The sequence below is a fragment of the Molothrus aeneus genome, chromosome 10, assembly GCF_037042795.1.
Source record: "Molothrus aeneus isolate 106 chromosome 10, BPBGC_Maene_1.0, whole genome shotgun sequence".
NCBI lineage: Eukaryota > Metazoa > Chordata > Aves > Passeriformes > Icteridae > Molothrus > Molothrus aeneus.
Window position 1 is genome coordinate 3,984,186 of NC_089655.1, and position 22,613 is coordinate 4,006,798.

General features: G+C 54.0%; 2 protein-coding genes across 20 annotated transcripts in view; both read right to left on the bottom strand.

The window, feature by feature from the left end:
• Positions 1 to 395: 395 nt before the first annotated feature.
• Positions 396 to 11,784, bottom strand: ILKAP (ILK associated serine/threonine phosphatase). The gene is made up of 12 exons (XM_066556806.1): positions 11,675 to 11,784; positions 11,033 to 11,098; positions 10,579 to 10,635; positions 9,690 to 9,815; positions 8,733 to 8,859; positions 7,810 to 7,916; positions 7,253 to 7,346; positions 5,412 to 5,499; positions 4,083 to 4,204; positions 2,274 to 2,393; positions 934 to 1,015; positions 396 to 646 (listed from the first exon to the last, which is right to left on the bottom strand). Exons 1-12 carry the CDS (start codon positions 11,715 to 11,717, stop codon positions 506 to 508), a joined length of 1,173 nt encoding a protein of 390 aa, XP_066412903.1. The 5' UTR covers positions 11,718 to 11,784; the 3' UTR covers positions 396 to 505.
• A 480-nt stretch (positions 11,785 to 12,264) lies between these two features.
• The window catches only part of KIF1A (kinesin family member 1A), a 42,863-nt gene continuing 32,514 nt past the window's right edge, over positions 12,265 to 22,613 (bottom strand). For 8 of the 19 annotated variants that reach the window (XM_066556297.1, XM_066556295.1, XM_066556303.1 and 5 more), the window contains 12 exons: positions 21,789 to 21,815; positions 18,784 to 18,898; positions 18,385 to 18,518; positions 18,180 to 18,241; positions 17,924 to 18,069; positions 17,460 to 17,672; positions 17,236 to 17,313; positions 16,837 to 16,961; positions 16,563 to 16,709; positions 16,272 to 16,464; positions 16,078 to 16,196; positions 12,265 to 15,055 (listed from right to left, as the gene is read on the bottom strand). In XM_066556297.1, coding sequence (XP_066412394.1) covers positions 15,013 to 15,055; positions 16,078 to 16,196; positions 16,272 to 16,464; positions 16,563 to 16,709; positions 16,837 to 16,961; positions 17,236 to 17,313; positions 17,460 to 17,672; positions 17,924 to 18,069; positions 18,180 to 18,241; positions 18,385 to 18,518; positions 18,784 to 18,898; positions 21,789 to 21,815 — 1,402 coding nt within the window. In that variant the 3' untranslated portion in view covers positions 12,265 to 15,012. Of the gene's footprint in view, positions 15,056 to 16,077; positions 16,197 to 16,271; positions 16,465 to 16,562; positions 16,710 to 16,836; positions 16,962 to 17,235; positions 17,314 to 17,459; positions 17,673 to 17,923; positions 18,070 to 18,179; positions 18,242 to 18,384; positions 18,519 to 18,783; positions 18,899 to 20,322; positions 20,347 to 21,788; positions 21,816 to 22,613 lie in introns of all 19 variants that reach the window. The other 11 variants (XM_066556316.1, XM_066556304.1, XM_066556301.1 and 8 more) reach the window with 2 other exon arrangements.

Genomic DNA, 22,613 nt, shown 5'->3' on the forward strand with positions numbered 1-22,613 from the left:
CAGCAGCTGTCAGACACATTTTCTGAAAAATCCTTTCCTTAGGATTTTTTCTCCTGAGAAGCTGAGAGGCCTCAGGAACAAAATGTAACCAATGGTTATCTGCTGCTGTGGAATGCAACAGGTGCATCTGGGATTGGGCTCATGGGGATGTTTGTAATTAATGGCCAATCACAGTCAGCTGGCTTGGACAGAGAGTCTGGGACAGCTGCCTTTGTTTTCATTCTGCCCTTTCTATTCTTAGCTTAGCCAGCCTTCTGAGGAGAACCTTTTCTTCTATTCTTTTAGTATAGTTTTAATATATCATAAAATAATAAATCAAGCCTTCTGAAACATGGGGTCAGGATAAGGAAAGAGACGAGGATCTAAGACCCCTGCGAACACCGTCACAACCAAGCTATTAGAAAAAACCCCATCTTTATTTACACTGGAGAGCACCCAGCAGGAGCCAGGCTCCTGCAGGCACACATGCATGCCCACAGAGCTCTCCCCTGGCTGAGCAGGTGCCTCAGTGCTCGATGCGCACCAGCATGACGGTGACGTTGTCGGCCGAGCCGCGCTGCACGGCCTTGCTGGCCAGCCTGTTACACGCGGCCTCGTAGCGAGCGTCGGCCTCCAGCCTCCCTTCTCTCATCTGGATATTCTTATCCTGTTGGGACAGAGCAATCTCACTGCTCCCAGCAAAGGTGGGGTGTTGTATTGTGTTCTTATATGTTTTAATTGCATTAAGTTGTACTTTGGTTTATCCCAGTTTCCCCCCTGTTATAATGGTTCTGCCCCTGCTGCCACCTGCGACAGTGGGGTTGTGTTTTCCAAACATTGGGAAGCAAAACAAATGCAGACAGCCTAGGGGATACCTAGAGGACATTCTGGCAGAAGCCCATTTTGTGCCCTCTGCAGTGACAAACCCAGCACCCCCATGCCACTTCTCCTCACCTCCAGGCAGGACACAATGAAGTTCACAGCTTCTTCTGGTGTAAAGACTTTAAAGAGGCCATCACACGCTATCAGAATGAACCTGGAAATCAAGTGGAGACAGATTCCAAGGCTGAATTTTTGGCTTCTCAACCACAACAAAATCACTCCAATCTATTTTATGAACATCCACGCTTGGATCCAAAGGGAAGATGCTGTAAAAGCTCATCTGAAAATCCCTTGGGATCTACTATTCATGGCAATTCAAAATACAGGGCAAAGAGCCAGGCAACTAATGTAAGACCTTGATCAGGACATCCTGGCTGTGCTATAACACTGGCAAGATCATGTATGATCCTGGTCAAATGCTCCATTGTTTCTCTAAGAACTGCTTCTTTCCTTTGAGTCCTTTTCATTCATGTATTTTCCCTGTGAAGCAGCTAATGCAAGGAAATAGAGAAAAAGCTGAATCCCTCATGTACATCACTTTACATTTCCACACTCCTGAGGTATGTGGTAATTTAAATATGAAAATTCAAAAGAAAAGCACATGACACAACTGTGATCAGAAAACTCTGACACAAAATACTGCCACAGGCTGCAGAAGGTTGAGGAGATACAAAGCCCAAGGCAAGGGCAGCACCCCCCTTAGGATGGGGAGGCAGCTTGCTGTGCACTCCCTGCCTGCACAGGGAATTGTATTAACCAGGAGCCCTAACCAGAGTCCCCAGGACAAGGAAAACTACAACAAACCCACAGAAGTGGTCAGTCTGCACATGCCTCTGAAGACATCATTTCAGTGCATGATACTCAAGAGTATCTTTAGAAATATTTTAGTGGATCACTTGATATGGAACTCTAATCCCAGAAAAAGCAGCAGTACTGGGTTACACTCACCTCTGAGAGTCTGCAGGGCCATACTGACACAAAAGCTCACTGCAATTTGTTGTTGCCAATCATATCATGGAAAAGTATCTCAAATCTTCAAATATCACAGCTGAATGCAAAAGTCTTTATTGGCACCACAGCTGCTAAAAACAACTCCTGGACAGAATGGAGACCCCAGAACTCGAGCCTCAACTACCTGCTTGAACACTGATTTGTGAACTTAATCAGAGCACAGAGGACATCTAAGGCCTGTGTATGCTATTGCTGTGAGGCTGGTTCCTCCAAGAGGAGCCTGCCCAGCATCTTGGCAGAGCAGCAGATTATCCCACTGTTGTAATAAGGAACAGAAGCAGAGAGACAGCAGCAGTAAGAGCATCCTCTAATTCTGGGGGGATCAGTCTGAAGTGCCTTGGCTCTCACAGCAGAGCAAACAGGGCTGGGACAGACTCCCCCTGTGCAAGGGCACACGTTACCTGTCATTGTGTGTGAGCTGGCAGCGTTTGATGTCTGGCACAGAGATGACACCACAGCGCTTGTACTGGCCATCCCCAATGGAGCGGGACACCTCCAGCACTCCCAGCACTCTCCCGTCCCTGCACGAGGAAAGAAAGCACTCAGAGCCTCCCCACGTGTGCATTTCACCGCACTGCCTGCTGGGCACATCGAGCACCCATCTGCTTGTACAGATAATGACCCACTTCCCCAGCAAGCTCAAATCTTCCCTTTAAAGTCCCCTTCCCTTTCTGTATGTTTGTGTGAAGCTCTGGGAAACAAGTGAGGAGGAAATGAAGTCAGGAGACTTCAAGGCTGTTTTCTGTCACCCTGCCCTAACTCAAATCCTGCTTAGCCTAGCAAACTGGGGCAGTAAAATTATATGTGAGCTGAACTCCCAGTGACATAGTTTGAATAGAGATTATTTTTTGGCAAGATATCCAGCAAACTGCTCTTCACTAGAAGCAGAGTGGCAGAGACAAGAGGTCTGAGTCAGCAGCCCCTCCTGTGTCCTGTCTGAGGACACCAACCCCTACAGACTGGCCCAGCTGCAGGCAGTTCCCAGGAGTGAGAAACACAACATGCTCCTGATCACTTGGCCTTTAGTAACCACTGATTGCAGCCAGCAGTTTCTGTGAAACCCACATTACAACACCCCTCAGGAAACACCTCAAGCTCTTCTAACTAACAAAGCTCCCTAGGAAACAGCTTCCCACACTTCACCTTTCTAACCATAAAGCATCCTCTCCCCAAAAAGGCTCTTCTGTGCCCTCTGAGAATACACAAAGCTCATTCATCTCATAGTCCAAGCAGCCCCGCTTGAGATAAAAGCAAGAAGCAAGGCATGTCACAGAGAAGAGATCTGACACTCACACACTTTGTGGCTTATCTCCTGGGCCCAAAATACTGAAGTGCAAGCAGTGGGAGAGGCTCCCAGGCAGTCAGGGATCAGTTCTGAAAGGAGCTAACAGACACTGGGCCATCTCTTTGCCATGTGCAAAGAGAGATCAGTGCTGAGTGTAAGTGGCAGCATGTGCTCCCCCAGAGATAAGGGGAACAAAGCGCTCCAGACACGGCAGCACAACAGAACTGAGCCCACCCCTCTCCAGCCTGGGTGCATTTTGCTTCCACAGGCATGAAGATACTTCACCTCCACTGAATCCTTTCTTTGTGAAGATGCCACTAAATCAAGAAACAGCCCTCAAAGAAGAGAGAGAACCTAGCTACGGAAATAAGGCTCAGCTGCTGTGTTTGGCACCCGCTCCCCAAACAGCCATGAACTCCTTTTTGCACAGGAACATTAAGATAATCACATTTTGGCTCCAGAAAACTCCCTCCTAATGCACAGAGCCTCAGTGCATACAGTAACCCCAGGGGAGTAACACCAATGGACATTGAGGGCTTTTTGTGCTCTCTCAAACCATGCCCCCTATCACAGGACAAGGACAGAGGAGTCACGCTGCAAGGAAATTAATTCTGTTCAGCACCACAGAGTGCAGAAAGCACTTCCTCAACAATCCAATCCAGCTCTGTAGGCCCAAACCTGTAGGTCAAGCTTAAGCCTGCCTATGCTGGTATCCCACTGCCAGGCCCTCACATGGGACCTGCCCTGGCCATCCTAAGGCTCTGGGAACCACCAACCAGCCCCAGTAACTGAATCCTTACAGGCCTCAAGCAGCAACACATTCTCTCATCCTGCATACTGGGCTCAGGAAGCTTCAAAACCTCAGTGCTCAGGCCTCAAATCAGGCTGGGGTTTGGATCAGCTCACTCACACCTCAGGCACTCACCTGACATTTCCCCCAGCTTTCTGTATTCGCATCCTCTCCTCGTACTGGGTGGGGTTGTGCTCCTTGCTGAGGCTCAGGGCTGTGTGCTTCTGGCTCTCCTCATTGTAGCGACACAGAATCGCCTGTGCTGACAAAAAAACACCATCAAACAACAGCCCAGCTGCAGCACAGCTTCTGGAGACAGCCCCAAACTGCACTGAATGGTGCCACACCAGGCCAGGGACTGGTGGCCAGGGGTGATTCTCAGGGCTCATTCCTAGGCAGGAGGTGCTGCTCTGTGCTTTTATCAGTGATCTGGATGCAAATGTTGAATGCAGCATTACCAAGTTTGCTGGTGATACCACACTGGGAGTGCTGTGGGCTCTCTGGAGGGAGGAGAGGCCTTGCAGAGGGCTCTGCACAGATGCACCACGGGGCAATGCCAGTGGCACAGAACTGCTGAGTCCAAGTGCTGGGCTCTGCACTCAGGGGGAGCAAGGCTGGGCACGAGGCTGAGCTGGGAGGGGAGAGGCTGGGGAGCAGCCCCTGGAAGGGTCTGGGGGTGCTGGGGCAGCAGCTCAGCAGGAGCCATGGCCAGGAGGGCAGGTGGCATCCTGGGGACACTGACACAGGAGAGGGCATGGCCTGGCTGTGCTCAGCTCTGGGCAGCCTCACCCAGAGAGCTCCAGGGTCAGGAATGGGGGAAGGGGCTCGAGTGTGCCCAGAAGAGGAGAACCAGGCTGGGGCTGGGAGGTGTGACCTGGGAGGAGGCTGAGGGCTCTGGCTTTGTCTGCTTTGGACAGAAGGAGGCTGAGGCACAGCCCCATCCCCTCTGCAGCTTCCTGAGGAGGGGGCACGGAGAGGGAAGGGCTGATCTCATGGGAATGCTGCTCTCAAAGCAGGGCCAGGGAGGTTCAGGCTGGACATTAGGAAGTGTTTCTCTATAGAGCAGATAATCAAACACTGCACCAGGCTACCTGGAGAGATGGTTGATGCCCCAGACTGTCTGTGCTCAAGAGGCATTTGAGCAGTGGTGTAACTTTAGGGCAGCCCTGAACTGGTGAAGCAGTTGGACCAGATGGTTGTCATAGGGCCCTTCCAACTGAAATATTCAAAGATTCTCTTCTTGATACTGTGAGATATTTAGCACCACCAAGAGAGAACCTTCACACATCACTGCATTACACTATGGGAGACAACACAGAAGTACTCTGTACCCACCCAAAGCAAGATGCTTTGTAGGAACAGTTGAGTAGCTCATGACAACTCAGACATCCCAAACAAACTAACAAAAAACCCACAAGCTCTGGGCAGAATAAAGATGCCACCAGTGGTCTCCATTCTGCTTACCCGGCTGTCCCCGAGGTTGGCTATGTAGAGAATATTGTCAACAGCTAGGACACAAGTAGCTGTGGAGCCATCCTTCCACGCTGGCTTCCTGAAGGGAACAAAAATGGGATTACTAAAGGGGAAAAACAACACTTAAGAAGTTACAGAGTGTTCCTGGGGACTCAAAGCAGTGTCCTGTGCCAACACAGCAATCAGGTGACACAAGCCCACAGCAGCTGCCTGCCAGCAGCTCAGGATGGTGACAAACATCAGGGACAGGGACAGAGGAACTACACAGACTGCAGATTTCTGAATGCACAGCCCATGCCCAGCTGGTGCAAATACTGCCAACCACAGCTCCCATAACAACTCTTCCTCACACTCAGCTCCCAGGAAACCTCATGTGTGAGCAGAGCAGGCTCAGCCCTGATGGCTGCCCAAAAGCTACAGCATCACAAGCAAACAAAACCCCCATGCTCCTCCTTGGGAAGCTTCTTTGCACCAAAACTCTGAAGCAGAAATTCCTTCTTTTTTGCTTACATTCTCCTCCTTTTCTCACAGTATCCCTGCTCCAACTCAGCCCTCACCACCCCACCTCAGCAGCAGCACCACCACTCCTTCAGTTGCTCTCCTCCTGTTTCACTTCCTGTAGTTAAGCTTTATCTCTAGAGCTCGAGGTAAAATGAGAAGCATTTCTTAGATTACAGCTGCCATACTAGTCCTGTCCACAAAAAAGCTTGGCTATGATGCCATTCTTCACTGAGAGACTAATTTGTAGACATATTTCACGCAGTTTTCCTTACTTTGAAGGTGTGGCTGCATGAACATGATTCATTTCACCACCAATACAGCTATTGCTAGCAATCCTTAGTCATAAGTCATGCTTCTGACCAGGGGTTGGTTTGAGAAGGACACTACTGATAGTTCTTGACAGACTCAAGAAAGCATCCTCCTTTTGCCTGGTCAAACCTGTTGTTTTGATTCAGCTTAAGAGACTGAGCCAATTTGCAATTTACTTGAAATTGGAAGTTTTCAGGTAAATCAAATGCATCAACAGTGTCTCCAACTGTGAGAGAGTGGTCATTGTGAAATAGTAACAATAAAAATCCCAAACCAAATGTTTGTGAAGGACTGGTAACAAAGTCACTGTGTTTGAAATGCAATTTGTATCTTCCCTAGTCCACACTAGGGACACACATTCGGTGTGTCAGTTCAGCAGAGACTGAGAGAAGGGTGCTTGGCACTCCACACCCAGCTGCAAGGCAGGCTGGCATTTACCCCACACAGGGACATTCTTCATAACATCTCTGTTTTCTAAAGAAGAAAGCAAGATTTAAATTTACATTGAGAGATGTAGGTCTTTCAACACAGGGCATGAAAAGCTACCTCAGGGATGTTTCCAGCCTGACAAGCAGAGCTCTAAAGAAAGCTGAGTGGCCTCTACAGAGCCCCTCCTGCCACACACTGATGCCATCAACAGAGAGACCCCACTCAGGCAGCACAGGACAAATCCCTTCAGCAACATGGCAAGTCTTTAAAAAGAAACCAAGCAATCCTGATAAGGATTGTCCCTGTTAAGGACAGAGGTGGTCCTTGGACCTGTTTTGCTTCCTTCCTTTGCAGAAACATTTTATTCTAAGGGATCCTATAGACCACTGACCATAGAGTAAGAGTGGAACATGCCATGATCTAGTTCAAGCCAGCACTCAGCTGGCAGAGGCACAGCCTGGCACAGTGGAGCTGTGTGGAGTTTTGCCAAAGCACAGGAATGACACAAGGAAGGTTTCCTCTGCCCTGCTCACAGCTCAGACCTCAGAGATGCACACTAAGAAATACAATTAGCAGAAAGCATTTGCACTTACTGGCTGGATGCCTGCTTTAGAAACTCCTCATCTGTGTGTTTGAAGGTGTCCAAAAGGCATCTCTTCACAGTTTTTTCCACGCTGGCTACCTCACCTGTCAGACAAAACAGCATCTAAGCTCCAAGTAAAACATATCTGATCTATCCTAGTCTGTCCCTTTGCTCACCCAACATTCAGTCAGGCAGTGCATCTCTTGGACTCTGCAGAGCAGCTGGGCCACATCCTGGGCTTACCCTACCAGAAATCCATGCAGTAGGGTATGTGGAGTTTATGACATAAATCTCTCCACCACAGGAGGATTTTCATACTTGATGTGGCACCGCCAAAACTGGCAACAGCACATTCCACACTTGTTTAGTGAGTCACAGCTGGCTACCTGCACCCTTGTGCCAAAAAGGCTTCCAGCCCTCTTCCCCAGCAGACACAGCAGTCTTGCATCCCTCTGGTAATAAGGGATGGGTACTGTAGGACTACACCCAAACAGATCAGCTTCCCTACCCACTGCCAAGACAGAAAAGGTGATGGTTGTCATACAGCCATTATTCCACTCCTCTCACCTTTAGGAAATTTCTTTATCAGGTTTTGGTGCAGATTCTGTGCTGCAAATTTGGAGGCTCGCACTCCACCATGGCCATCAAAAACAGCGAAGTACGAGACACGTGTGCTGTGGGGGAACAAAAGGCAGCAGGAGGAGGCTGAGAAAGGCCACAAGCCAGGCAATGGCAACAAGAACATCCCTCTCCAAACCACCCTGCCCTGTGTTAGCCACTGAAGAAATCCTGCGCTCCAAGGCACAAAAGGCAGCAGGTCTCTGAGCTCGTATATTCAGCATTTACATGGTTTATGTGTTCTAGCACTGAGCTGAGAACTTTCTTGTAATTTTCCACTTCTCAAGAAAATGAAGGGCTAAAGGGTTTACAGACCTCAACTTGGCATAAAAGCAAATAAACATTTTACCTCAAGGACATTGCAGCTCTCCAGCATTACAGACATCAGTTTAGCCAATCCTACAGCACCTTCCATGCCTAAGCTTGTTCCAACTATGCTACAGACAAAAAACTTGGATCTCTCAAAACACAATCCTCTTGGGACAGTACTAGTTCAGAAGCTAAATCCAGTATCAAGGTGATGTTCAAGAACATTCTTTTCATTTTACATACCCACCTCATTTTACATACCCACCTACATTTGGGTAATAGAGGATAAACATCCAGAGTTATCAGGCCCTCATGGTGCTCATAAAGTCAATGACTGAATCCACTAAGCACCCCTCAAAGGAAGGTGTTTGTACACAGCAGCCCTGTGAACTGCCTGGGAACACCCCAGGTCTCCCATAACAAGCCCAAACCATGCACCACAAGAGAGGCAGACAAGAGCATCAGCTGTTGAAAACAAAAAGGATCATCCCCTGGGCTTAGCTGAAGCAAGCTGGGGCTCCCTCAGCCCCAGGATGGCTGTTCTGGCAGCTGGGCCCACTCACATTTGGGAGGGCAGAGGCCGGCACTCCTCGGTGATGTCGTTTAAGATGACGTGTGCGTCCTGCATGTCTTCCCTCTCACCTTTTCTCTCTGCCACATAACCCTTCAGGCCAAGAATGCCCACTGATCCTAAAGGGGAACAAAGCAGACACACACATGCAAATCAAACTCCTCTGTCTCCTCAGCTCAGGCTAAAAACCACAAAGGGCAGTGCAGATGCAGCCCTCATCCTGCAACAAAACCTCTGCTGCTGAGCAGGCCATGCTCCCTTTGTAACATGGGCTTTTATGTGCCCCCAAGGTCAGCAGCTCTAAAAGCAGCCTGCCCTCATTTTGGCAGGCAGCTGTAGCCAAGCAGGACTGCTGGGCATTGGACAGGAGTCTAAAACAGGAGCAGGGGACAGGGTGGGCAGGGGAAGCACGGGGCTGAACCTGCAGCTTAATAAAGCCCAGCTTTAGAGAGTGCACTAAGGACAGGAAATCCAGGTCTGATGCTCCCAGGACACGTCCTTTCCTTTGTAGCCCTGAACACATCTTACTCCCAAAGCTGCAACACAGCACACACAGGCACTGGAGCCAAAGGCCCTGTCTGTAACAAGCCTGTCTGTCTCCCTCTCTGGCATCCTTAGCAGCCAGCAGAGATTTGGGGATGTGGCAAAAGAAAATGGTGTGGATCCAGCGTTACAGAGGTTCCACACCAATCTCCCTCTTGGCAGCACAGGCACTCATCTTGCTGAGGGCCTGCTCCCCAGCAGGGACAGAAACAAGGCCCAGGTGAAGGAGACAGACAAAGCCAGGAAGCTCAAGGAGCTGCCACAGACCCCTGCAGCAGTTTGTTTCCTACAAGAGACTGAAAAGGCAAGCAGACTGAAGAACCAAAGCTTAGCTTTGTTCTGGACTTACTCAGCCCAACGCCAAAAGTACAAATTGAGTACATTTGTTTTCAAACTGTCTGAAAACCTTTACAAACTTTCTTTTCCACAAGTTCTTCCCTGCCATTCTTCTCTTCCTCCTCCTCCAAGGACTTTCTCTTCTGTCCTTTCTCTTGGCTCTCTGCTGATGAGACTTGCTTAGTAGCACTGGAGGCTGAAAGAAAGCAAAAATGCAGGTGGCTCAAGTGTTCCAGGACTGTTTTACTTGCACAAATTCAGCAGCAAGTCCTTTTATACCAAAGCACACTCAGGAGTGCAGGCTCACACACACAGTATTAAGTGACCACAGTTACTATGAACAACACACAGGTTTTATTCCTTAGCTACCAGGTTTGTTTTTTTTCTTTCTTTTTGCAGTTAATTGCTCAGGAAGTTAATGCTACAGGCTGGAACATTTCTTTATTATTATTATTTTCCTCTCTGATCTCTGCCCACAACAATGCAGAGGAACTTATTTTATTACTCTGAACATGCATATTTTTTAGAAGGTTCAGAAGAAGGCTACAAATTAAAGCTAGCAAGCAAAAACCTGATGTCAGAACTGTGGCTTTGTCCTTCTGGAGATTGAGGCTCCTATGGGCATAGTGAATTATCTCAGCTCCTCCCAGGTGACAGCAAGCACATGGCTGCATGCACAAAGCCTTCCAGAGCAGCAGCCAGGGCAGTGGCTGCACCAGGGCACTTCCCCCCCAAAGCAGGGAGCTTTCAGACAGACAACCATGGTTCCCAAAAGACAGGAACGTACTTCTGGGAACAGGCCTATTTTTAAGATTCAGAATCCTGATTTAAACAATTGGGCCACAAATTGCCAACTGGACTGGAGAAATAAGCACCAGGGTAACTTGCTATGTGTCCAACACACCAGGCTGCACTCTGGGCTTTTCCCAGAGAGGCTGATGAGGGACACAGCTCCTTACCTGGGTCACCACTGCTGGCTGGTGGGAGACCATCGAAGAGCAAAGAGCCTTCTTTTCCTGGAGCACAAGAAGAAGACAAAAACAATTAAATACCTTTGTTCCTTTCATGGAATAATGCTTTGCCTATGTCTCTCCTGAGGTGAAGAAATTATGTCAGTTTACCAAAGAGAGCCAAATTTCTACTTCCATTATGAGTTGGGTAAATCCAGACTTTGCATTTGCTCCAGGGAACATTTTTTAAGGAATGTTTCATAGAATATATGTGGAACATCTATAACACCCTGGTTACAAAAAAACCAAACAGGATGCAGCTGGTCTGCATGCCAGCACTGATAACTCTACTGTCTTTATTCTGCCTAACAAAGAACAGGATTCACACACATTTCATCTGAAAGAGATGCTGATGCAGGAAACACGGAAAACCAAACTAATGGTAGGAACAGAACACCCATACCTGAGTCAGCACTGCTGGATGGTGGGAGATCATCAAACAGCAGAGGCCCTTTTTGGGCATCTTTCCCTGCAAGGCACCAGGGCAGAGTAAGGAACCAGTGCAGGCACTGCTGGGGGAGCTGCTCTGAAAGGACTGTCCCCAGGCCAGCACACGTGTGGTAAACCAGGAGAGCCTTATTTCCATCTGTAATTTTAGCAGCTGCTACACAAGCAAAATAACCACCTGCCTGGGGCTGAGGTGAACTTTTGTCTTGAGAACAGGTTTTTGGGGTTTGTTTTTTGCTAGCAATCCCCTAAGCACAGCAGCACAGTGAGAGGCAAGGCTCCAACATGGTCTAAACCGCGGGGAGCTGCAGTTCATACAGAACATGCAAAAACACGGTATAAACTGCAGCGGGGCGAGTCCCAGGGAAAACAAAACCACAAAACCCACCAAACCCGGCATTTTCTCCAGCGATTTTTAACCCGTCCCCTCACGCTCCCCCTCGCCCCTCAAGCTCCCCGTGGCGGCGGCCTGGCAGCGCGCGGAGCCACGCTGCCCACGGCCGAGCTGCAGCAGGCCCGCGGCCCCTCAGGCGAGCCCACGGGCCGCGGCCGGGCAGGCCCGACGGACCGCGCGGGCCCGAGCGGGTCGCGGCCTCACCCGCGGCGGCCCCGGGCTCGGGCAGGTCCCCGAACAGGTCCATGGCCGCCGCTCGCTGCCGCCCGCCCGCCGCCGGCCCAACCCGCACCCGCGGCGGGCCGGAAACGGGCCCGCGCCCCGCCGGCAGCGGAAACACCGCGCCGCCCCGCCCACAGCGGCACGTGCCCGCCGTCTGCACCAATCGCAAGCGGGATCGCGCTGTCCGTCAGCGCCGTCGCCCCGCCCCTTGTCCCGCCGTGTCGAGCACGCCCGCGAGGGGGCGCCCCCTCAGTGGCGCTGCCCGCCCTCAGCTCCGCTCCCCTCAGTCCCGCTGCTGCCATCAGCGCCGCTCGCCTCATCGCCGCTGCCCCCAGCGCCGCTGCCCCCAGCTCCGCTCCTGCCCTCAGCTCCGCTCCCCTCAGTCCCGCTGCTGCCATCAGCGCCGCTCGCCTCATCGCCGCTGCCCCCAGCGCCGCTCCCGCCCTCAGCTCCGCTCCCCTCAGCTCCGCTGCCGCTGCTCTCAGCGCCGCTGCCGCTGCTCTCAGCGCCGCTGCCGCCCCGTCCCTGCCGCTGCCCCGCCAGCCCCAGGAGAGCACGCTCAGCGCAGGGAATTGCGTTAAATGCGACATTTATTTCAGAACCGAACAAGCCTCACGTGCGCACGGACGGCCAGGACCCGCAGTACCGCCCCCCTGGTACACGGCAGGGAGCGCCGGCGGGAACCGGAGGGCGGGGAGCGCGGCCTCCCTCCTTCCCTGGCCCCGGCCCGCCCGCCGATGCCCGCCTGCCTTCCGTGCCACCCGCTGCCCTGTGCAGTTTCCCTTCCCGTTGGGCTTTCGTCGTGCTTGAAGCTCCGGTGTGCATTCCTTGCCGAGGGGATGGGGCCAGGGCCGTGCCGAGGAGCGGTCAGAGCGCTTCTGTGAGATGGCAGGCGGCCCGTGTGCCGCATCCAGCGGGCAGCTCTGAGTCCCTCGGCTCCCACCTCCAGCCGAGCCGTCTGCTCTGCAGGTTTGCTGGCCTCAGGCATGGCTCGGCTCTGGCTGGAGGGTGCCCTTCAGCTGGCTGCGTCTTGTCTGTGGCACAGGCAGCACCACACGGCCCTGGCCAGTGAACCTGTGTCTGGTCCCTGACAGACACTGGTCCCGTCTCTGCCAGAAGCTGCCTCCATTCTGGAGGAGCCTCCCCTCAGGAACTCCCTGTTTCTCTACCCTGAGCCTCTTACAGTGACATTTGGGATGGTACTAACTAGTCCTTGCTCAGAGCACGGGAACCAGGATGTTGCAGCCTGGGCCCCTGCATTGCCCCAGCTCAGCCTCTCTGTGCCTCCAGGCTGGCACCTCTTCATACAGAAAGGGCACGAGTCGGCCTTCAGGTCTAAAAGGATCACAGAGGGGAAAATAGCCCAGTTTGCTGGGGAGGTTGTCCTGGGCAGGGGAGCTGGGCTGAGAGGAGCAGCCCCACTGCAGATTTGGGCTGTAGTAATGGGGTGAGATGCCTAAGGAGCTGTGGCGAGGCCAGGCAGAACCAGCATGTGCTGAAGAAGAATCCCCAAACTCTTTCTGTCACCTGAAACCCAAGCTAAAGGGTGCCTGATATGCAGCAAGGGGGCCAGTGCAAGCCTCTACTCCTCTGCCACGTCCCTGCCTATCCGTGCCCCCACAACACGAGTGTAACGAGAAGACAGCACCACGTCCCACACACACACACACACACACACACACACACACACCCCACAGACAGTGCAGGGAGGTGTGGCAGAGCCAAGGCGCAGCTGTGCTGGACAAGAGACAGCAGAGCCGGGGGGATGCTGAGGAGATGCACAGAGGAAGATGCTCAGCTTCCAGCACAGAGCTGTGCCAGATGCTGCTGGCCACTTGGGAAGCCCTGAACAAAAACATCTAGTCATGGGTGAGAGATGGGAGAAGAAAGAGAGCTGCTGCTGGAGGAGGTGGGAAGCAGTGATGGCTGGAGGAAGAAGGTCTTTTCAGCAAAAACACCTTCTGTGCAGGAAGCCTCCAGATTAACATGCTGATGGAGGCAGGGTGGGGGGAGGTGGGTGCTCGCTTCTGCAGCAGAGGAAGAGTGAGAAAACACCAGCTACAACAGAAAAAAAGAAGCCCCATCCCCACCCTGACACCCTTTGATCTGCTTTGAGTTTGTCATCCTGCTGGGAGAAGAAGGGATGTGCAAACCCTTTTGGGAAAGGGCAAGAAGAATCCTGTAGGGTGGGATAGTCATTCCTAGTCGTGGCTCCTGGGGAATTTTCCTATTCCACCTGGACCTCCACACTCCCTGCAGGGTTGGGATCCTTGGCATCCTGCCCTAAGAGTGGGAAATCCCTTTGGATGAGACATCTGGGGGTCCCAGGCTGGGATAGGGGAGGTGGCCCAAGTGCTTTGTGTTGGAAAGGGTAGCCCGGCATGGGGTGACAGAGCCATACCCAGAGCTCTCCTTTTCCCTCCAGTAGGACCAAGCTCCAAAGTGCAGTGACCCACCTGCAGGGACAGGGTGCCCTGGCCAGCTGAGACTCTGGGCTCCTCCCTTCCAGAGGTAGATGGGACAGGTAGGAATTGCCTTCTTTGGGAAGACATGGTGGGCTGTCTGGCCACTGCTCAGGGGAAAAGTAGTTTAAGCTGTAGGGGAAGGCAAAGCAAATATTTGGGGAAGGGCATCGAGTGAGGGTGAGAGCTGCACTGCTGCCAGGCACAAGCCAGGGGTGTCCTGGGAAGGCATCTCTGGAACCCAGGCCCAGCACCAAGGCTCTCCCCTGCCTGGGGGAGGCATTGGCTGGGGGCCAGGACTCAAGTTTGGGGATTTTTGTGATGTAAATAGAAATAAATACTTTATAAATATAATCTTAAAGTACTGACACCTGATCTTACTCTGCTGTCTCTTGCAGAAACACCGGTAAATTAGGGAAACCCCACATCTAAATTACCACTTTCCCTTTGCCTGAGGGCAATTCCTCCTGCTCTCCCAGCTCTGAGCTTTGCTGCATTCCCATCTCTCTAGATCAAAGACCAGCTTTTAGCCAAAACCACCTTTCTCACTCCCTCCCCTCTGATAGGGACCTTTTTTTGGAGCATTAGATGGTGTGATATGAAGGTCACCCATGGAGGGACAGGCAGAAGATGGCACGTGCACAAGGAATCCTGCCCAGGCGGGTCCAGGCTTTTGCAGCTACAAACAGAAGTGAGTTTCCCCTGTGAAGCTGTGAATCAAGACAGATCCTTCCATGGAGCAGAGAGCTGGGGCAGCAGATGGTGTGAAAGATCAGATATTAACATGGGGAGTCTTCAGACAGAATCAGCTATCTTGATCCTGTTGGCAGACGGATGAGGTGGAGGGTATTTTTCAGGTTAGATTCTCATCTGGGCTGTTCTCCTTCTGGACAGCTTGGATCTGATTTGGAAAACAAGGGACAAAAGACGTTAAAAAATGTGGACAAGGAGAGGTGTGGACTCCCAGGTTCAGTGTCCTGCATCCAGGCTGACACTTGAATCCGGACAGCTGGAGAGACATAGAATTAAAGTCTCTTTAGCCAGAGCACACAGATTTGTGTGCATGTATTCCTATTCATCTAGTCCTGCTGCTTGAGGTGATCTCAAGAAGTCCATGGGATGGTCTTGTTGAGGAATGAAAATATTTAGTGCAGGTAGTTTGGTGTGCAGCTGCGATTTGAGCTGCAGGGGGGGCAGCCTGAGGCCAGAGCCTGGGAACTGCCCATCGTTTGCATAACAAAGGGCACAGGGACCTGCGGCACGGGTGAAGGACACAGGGACAGCGCCCTTAGACTGAGAGGGTCAAAGCCCAGGGTTTCCTTTGTTCAGGGTCCTTTCTCAGAGGCACCCAGCTCCAGCTGTTATTTTGTTATTGCACCATGATTAAATTATTTTAAGGATCGACATGTCTGAGACTCTGCAGTGGGAAAGCTGTGACTGAGACAGTTAGCAAACCTTATCTGAGTGTGTGTGTGGTGAGTGTAGAAGTCAAGCAAGGAACCACCTGCTGTGAAGGAGCCTCAGTCCCAGCTCAGGTGGTTCCTGTGTGACTTCCAGAGTGGCTCCGGGATGGTGAGACTGGAAAGTTTCCTTAACAGACTCAAAAACTCTGTGGGATGGTCTCAAAAAGAGTGACAGGCCAGAGGCTCTGCCACCAGGCATGGATGCTGCTTTGAGCTCAGCACAACAACGCCTCTGTACCACCTGGAATCTGGCTCTAGACTGAAGCATTTAAATGTGGATGAGCTGAATTCAAAATTAATCTGGTCCAAGTGCTGCCAGCTGAAAGCCTGTCCTGGCACAAGTCTGCACAGGAGACGCTCCCCACACCTGGCTGGGGCTGTAGCAGGAAAGCACTGGGAGCCTGCAGCCCCCCCAGCAATGGCTTCTGTGCGTCCCCCTTCCCCCAGGTGCCCCTGGTACCTTATGGATCCAGCCAGGAGAGGGTTGAAAGCGTAGAGCCAGTCGTGCATGTCCTTGTCACTGCTTGCCTGCAGCAGGATGCCCCGGTGCTCGGTGCACACCGCAAACGTGTTCGGGGTCTGCGGGGGGAGAGCCAGAGCTTAGTGCTTCCCTCAGTGGGGTGTGCAGAGTGGGGCTGGCTCCCAGTGCCCTACCTTGAGCATGGCCTGCTGGTCCTCACTGTACTCCACCTGGGCCTTGGAGAGGTTCAGTATGGCCCTCTCCACCGCGTCCTTGTCCGAGTTGTAGATGTAGACGTACGGACGCCGGACCACCACGAAGCGTTTCACCCACCCATTGGTGTGAGGCTCCAGGAAGTGCAGGTAGCCCTTTTTGGAGACGATGGGACTGCAGAAGGGGTGGGATACAGACCATGAGGAGGTGGCAGTGGTAGGGCATGGCCCCCCTAGCCATAGGTGTTCCCCTTGCTGGCTGCTTGCTCCTACCTGACTCGAATCTCCTGGATGTCGGGCACCAGCAACCGCTGCGGCTCCTTCTCCTCCTCAGGCCGGCGGGCTGGGGACTTCTTCTGCTCTCCTTCTATCACAGGCTCCAGATCGGGGCTCTCTGCCCTGGAGGAAACCTGGGGGGGTCTGGGGAAGGAGGAGAGGATGGAATGTAGGAAGAGTGATGGCTAGGGAACATCCACACACAAGGACCATGTGATCCCAGTGATACAGCTTGGGATATGTCACCAGAACCTCCCAGCCAGCTTCTCACCTGACCTCCATGGCATTGTAACATCCTTCCACCAGTGATGGGCAGGTCGAGGAAGGGGTAAGAGTGGTGACCCCAAGAGCTGGCATGGAAGGGTCTCTCATCAAGGTCACAGACATTTCAGACAGCTGTGAAGTAATGGAGGTGTGAACTAGAGTTTCTGTGCAAAGCCAGGCACGTGCAAAGGACCAGGCTCCTGCTCATACAGGGAGAAGCAAGAATCCTGGCTGGCAGGATCCCCTCCTGGCATAGTCCTGAGAGCCACCAGTTCTGGGAAAAACCAGAGCAAGCAGGGGGAGCAGACACCCCAGGGGAGGCATGACTTGTGCCATAGTGCCCATCTGGCCCCCACCCAGGCACACATCCCTCCCTGGCCCCACCAGGCCGGGGGCAGAGCAGTACCTTGCTCTCACTGGCGCTGATGCAGACGTGGCTGTGGCTGTACTCCCTGTTGAAGGTGTGCGTGAGCAGGCGCAAGCACTGCAGAGAGGAGGAGGAGAGTGGGGCAGGAGGAACATTCCACCTCTCAGTCTTCTTTGGCTTCCTCCCACCACAACCCTCAGCCACCCTGTGGAAGCCACTTCCTGGCTTCATTCCAGCAAGCTGGGTTTGCTGTAGGATGGTACCTTCACAGCCAGCTCCTTCTGCCTCTCGCTGGGGGTCTCAGGGGGAGAGGTGCGGCTTTCAGGTGCTCCATCAGCAGAGAGTGGGGAGGAGATGCAGGAGGTGCTTCGGGACTCAGAATCCTCGCTGGAGCAGGGGGACAGCGTCTCCATGCCCAGGCGCTGGGTCGTCTCCAGCTTCTCACGCAGTAACAGGTAGTGTCTTGTCTTCTCCACCTGGGCACAGACACCCAGGCTCAGGGGTGGCCCTTTCCCCCACACCCAGGCCCCCTTAACCCCATTTACTCATTAGCTTTGGATCTGCTGGCACCTGGCTAGCAGCAATGCACAGGAGTACTGGCAGCACAGCCCCATTCCTGCCTCCTCCCACAACCAAGGCGGCCGTGCCATCCGGGGTGGAGAATCCCCCCAGCGCCAGTGAACTGTGAATTGCACTATTCCAGCCCATTTCTAGCCCAGACTCTCACTTCTTGCAGCAGGCTGAGTTTCTCCAGCTCCCACTGATGGTCAAGGATGAGGCTGTCACTGCGGGGCCGCCAGCCAGCCAGGTTCTCCTCTCCCCGGACGTAGGCTACAGAGGTGTCCAGCACACGCCGGCGCCTTCTCTGCATGCCTGTGGGCACAGATACACAGCTGGGGGGACAGACACACAGCCCCTAACCCGAAGGCCTGGCTGTGCCTCCCAGTCCCAGCTGAACACCTGGGCAGAGGCGTGGCACCCACCTGGGCTGCCGGCATCAGCCACGCAGCACAGGCTGAGCTCGTAGACTCCTGTCACACGGTTGCTGAGAGCAAAGAGAGGTGAGGCATTACTGGCTTTGTCCCATCCCCACAGCCCAGTTTTTTTAACCAGGCTGCTGGGATGCCCTAGAAGAGCTCCAGTTCCTAAGTGATGGCTCTCCTGTCCCCAACAGGAGCATCCTGGTACCTCTCAGAAGCCCGCAGGCTGCCGCTGCCAAAAAGATTGCGGATGGAGCGTGAGGCGGGAAGTTTGGCATCCCGGGAGTAGAAAACCATGCAGAAGTCTTTGGTGATGACGGCGGGCTGAGTGCAGTTCTCCATCTGCAGTAGGGCAGAAGGAGGCATCAGAGGTGCTGCAGGGTGGCAGCCCAGAATGTCTCTCCCTCCCCTGTGCCCAGCAGGTTCCAGTCCCAGGGTCCCAGATGGCCCCCACACACCAAGTCAAACCCTACACCCCATAAGCAGTAGCTTCAAACCCTGCACCCCATAAGCAGTAGCTAAGGAAGGGCTCACGCTGGCTGCACCCCAACAGCAGGGGAAACACCAGACTTTGTTGATGTATAGTGACCCCAAGCAAGGTCCTTGCCTCGATGTAAGCTGACAGGGTGATGTAGATCTTCTCCCGGTAAGGGGTGACACGGTTGAGCAGCAGCGAGTTGTGCATGGAGCTATCCCACGCCGCCTCAAACTGGTAGAAAGTCCTGCCAAAAAAACCCAGCAGGTCCAGTAAAACAACCTCCCTGGAACCCCTGGCAGGTGAGCAAAGAGATGTCATTGTCCCCCCCACAGCGCTGCAGCAAGCCTGCAAGGACACACAGACATGCATGCGCAGTGGGGACAGATGGGGACAGCCACTCCAGAGGACACAGGCTCAAGGCAAAGGGCACAAGGCATGGTGGGAAGGGGACACGGCACCCTTGAAATGGCCAATGGACCGGGGTTCTGGGGAGGCGGGACCGCGGGGGAGTGGGGGCTCAGATGGGGAGCAGGCAAGGCAGAGCAGGCTAGGAAGGCAAAGGAGGGCGAAGGAGGGTTCATGCCCCACCCCTGTGTTCAGAGCAGGGGCTGCCACCCCCAGTGCACCCGGGGCAGTCCCCAGCATCCAGCCTGGGACACAGCACCTCCCAGTCCCTGCCAGGAGTGGCTGTTGCCGTTTGGGTGATGATGGCCCGAAGGGAAAGGAGGAAGGATGCTCAGCACTGGGGGTGTGCTGCCAGCCCACCTCTGGGAGCACAGCCCCCCCAGCAGCCAGGTCCCCTTCCCCAGGGCTGCCCCTGTCTGCCAGCCCTGGGCCCCAGTGAGAAGCTGAGGATTATGATTTGGTGGCTGGCCCCTGTCAGGCTGTCTCCCCTGGCTCTTGCTCTACCCTCAGTGCCAGCCCCATTCCCACTCTGCTGCCTCAGGCCCCTTTGCTGTGTTTTCCATGGCTCCTAGGCTGGGAGAAGGAGCAGGGGACACCTGGTCCCACTCACCCATGCCTACAGGATCCCGGAGAGGATGACACAGCTCACCCAGATCAAGAGTGGCATCTGCCCTCCTTGGGTTGAGCAACTAATGGTGAGGAAGCAGGAGGTGGCTCTGGTGAGAGAGCATGGGGGATCCCCATTTCACCCCCTGCACCACTCCTGGGCTCCCTCCCGGATCAGCCTTGCCTTTATGGTACACCCACTCCCCAAAACCGCCCAGAGCTGCTGCGGCCCTGGCTCCCGCCTGAGCATCCTCAGGAAGCTGTGGTTCAGCCATATCTCAATGAGAACACTTCAGCATGTCCCTGAAGCAGCATCCAGATGGCTGAGGAGCAATTTTAACAAGAGCCAGGGCAGCCAGCGGGAGTAGGGAGAGGTTCTCAACTGCAATTTCCCCCATGTTGGAAGAAGAGGGAGAGTGACGCTTTCAGAAGGTGTATAAAACACATAACCCCACAGGTGTGAGACACAGCCAAGGCGAAGGATTGCTTTGCAGACACAGGTTGCTTAAGAAAAGAGTGCTCCCCGAGGAGGAGGAGGAGGAGGAGGAGAAGAGGAGCCTCAGGGGAGGGGAGAAAGAGCAAAAAGCAAAGGGAGGAGGCAAAGGGGAAGAAGAGAAAAGCAGGAGGGACCAGACCGAGCAGGTGCGCGTGAAATACCTAGTGTCATTTCCCAGCGAAATGCTATAAGTGGAAGGTGACCCAAGGACAAACACACACATGTACACACACAGAAAAACGACAGGTCAGAAGAGCCCCTCTTGAAGGGACTCACACATAATAGCACTGCTGGCCACAGGAGCTCCAGCCTAGCTGAACCCAAAGTGGGAACCAAAAGGAGCTCAGTGAGGGCAGACAGAGGCTTGCCAGCCTGGGTGAAAACCCTCTGCCTCCCACTTTCCTCATGGTCCAGCAGCTGGGGAGGAAGCACATGTGCTCCCTATGCCCTTAACTCTGCCCTTGTGCCATCCCAGGGCAAGGAGCTCCCACCCAGCGCAGTCCCCCAGGACAGTGCCAGCTGAGGGGAGGAGATTTCCCACTGCCACTCACACAGCAGGTGACTCCTTGGCCCATCCCCTGGTCCACAAGGAAAGCATCACTGTGATGAGAGACCACAGGCAGTGCCAGTGTGAACCCACCTCTCTTGTGGTGGGGGGCTGGATCAATGCTGTACCCACTTTCCTGCATCCTGGGAGGGGACAGAATGCTGCTGCAGGGACAGCTCTGCCCTCAGACATCTCTGAACACGACCAGATTTGAGTTGCTGTAGGGAGGACAACCTTCAGGCACAGAGGTATGTGCCAGGACTCGGGACACTCCATCCCTTGTCTCCTAGGAACGTGCCCCTCTTTTTCTGCCACGGGCCACAGTGGTGGCCCCCTGCCCTGAGGGCTCACCAACGCTCCCATCCAGAGGCTGGTGGCACACCCACAAATCTGGCACCTCTCACGCATATGCCAGGCTCACCCAGTGGTCCCAGCTGCAGCCTGCAGTCCCCAAACAGCCCCTTTACACAGGGGTACAACAGTCTGTGCCACGTGTGCACCCACTGTCACACCTGCACACAGACACACGCTCCAGTATGCCGCGCCTACACACACAGGACACTGTGCACAGGGTGGGCAGCTGCTGCCACACCAACTGCACTGCTGCCAACTGCACTGCTGCCAGCGTCACCAGGTGCCCAGGACAGGGCAGGACAAGCCCCAAAACTTCCACTGTCCTCACCAGCCCTGCAGCTACTCCAAGCAGTACCAGGGGCTGAGCTGGGGCTGGGGTGGGAGACAATGGAGGGTCTGGCACACTCGGTGCCAGGTGCCAGAAAAGATGGGAGAATAGCAAAGTCCAAAAGCAAGAATAAAACCCAAATCAGGCAATGGAGACGCAGGCGTGCGAGGGGGAGCGGCAGCCAGCCAGAGCGTGGCCCACACCAACAGCAAAAGGGGTCGAGTGAGCAAGAGGTGCCAGCGCAGTGGGGAGGAGGGATGGGGCATGTGAAGGGATGAGGGGCCGGATGTCCAAGTGCTGCCTCTGGCGGGAGTGAGCGTGCCGAGGCAAGGGGGTAGAAAGAAAGAAAGGAGAGAAGAAGGAGGGGTGGAAAAAAAACCAATGGAAACAAATAATACCTAGGCATATCCGAATCAAGAAACTGCCTGCGAAAACACAAAACAATCACATGGTTAGTGTGGGCTCGGATGGGCAGTAGCAGCTGAGGGAAGCGAGGGGGGACACCAGGTGCTGCCCCCCGCGCCTCCGCCCTGGGCGCTCGATGCGGGGATGGATGGTGCTGAGGAGAGAGCTGAACCACTCTCCCAGCCTCTTCCTGAGGGGCTCCAGGGCGCTGGGGAGGCTGCAGAGGGGAAGCCAGGGCTGCTCCAGGCAATGGAGGCTGCGTGGCACAAGGCAGCAAAGCGGGGAGCGCAAGCGGCTGGGAGGAGGGTGAAGTGGGCGCTGGCTCTGCTCTCTGCCTTCCTTCTGCCTGTCCTCACAGCTGCAGGGTGAAGCACGCATGTCTGCATGTGGAGTGGAAGTGGGGGGCACTGCAGCTAGCGCCCTGCAGGCAGCTGGCCACCCCCTCCTCCCCCTGCCTCGCCACGGGCAGGCTCCGTGGAATAGATATGGGACAGATATGACATGAGCACCGGTCTGTGCCCCCAAATGGGCCCCCAGTCTCCACGCTTCTCTCCACACCCCAAGTATCCCCCCAGCCCAAGCTGTGTCCCCTTGTCCTGCAGGACTCACAGGGTGGAAGGCAGAGCAGGAGGCACATCCCTCCTGCCAGGCTACCTTAGGCACGCTGAAGATCCCATATGGCTGCATCTGGGACCAGACAATCCAACAGATGAGGAGCTGACAAAAAACTGCGCAGCCCCAAGGGCCCACAGGTGCCACAGCACCCAGCTCCCAGCAAAAAAACCACCACTGCTCCACTGGTCTGGGCTCTCCTCATC

Coding starts and splice junctions, on each gene's coding strand:
- ILKAP (XM_066556806.1), bottom strand. CDS start 11,717: ATGGACCTGTTCGGGGACCTGCCCGAGCCCGGGGCCGCCGCGG. Junction 5,500..7,252: donor CTAAAGCAGGCATCCAGCCA/GTAAGTGCAAAT, acceptor TGTTCCCTTCAG/GAAGCCAGCGTGGAAGGATG. Junction 1,016..2,273: donor CAGCTCACACACAATGACAG/GTAACGTGTGCC, acceptor CTTGATTTCCAG/GTTCATTCTGATAGCGTGTG.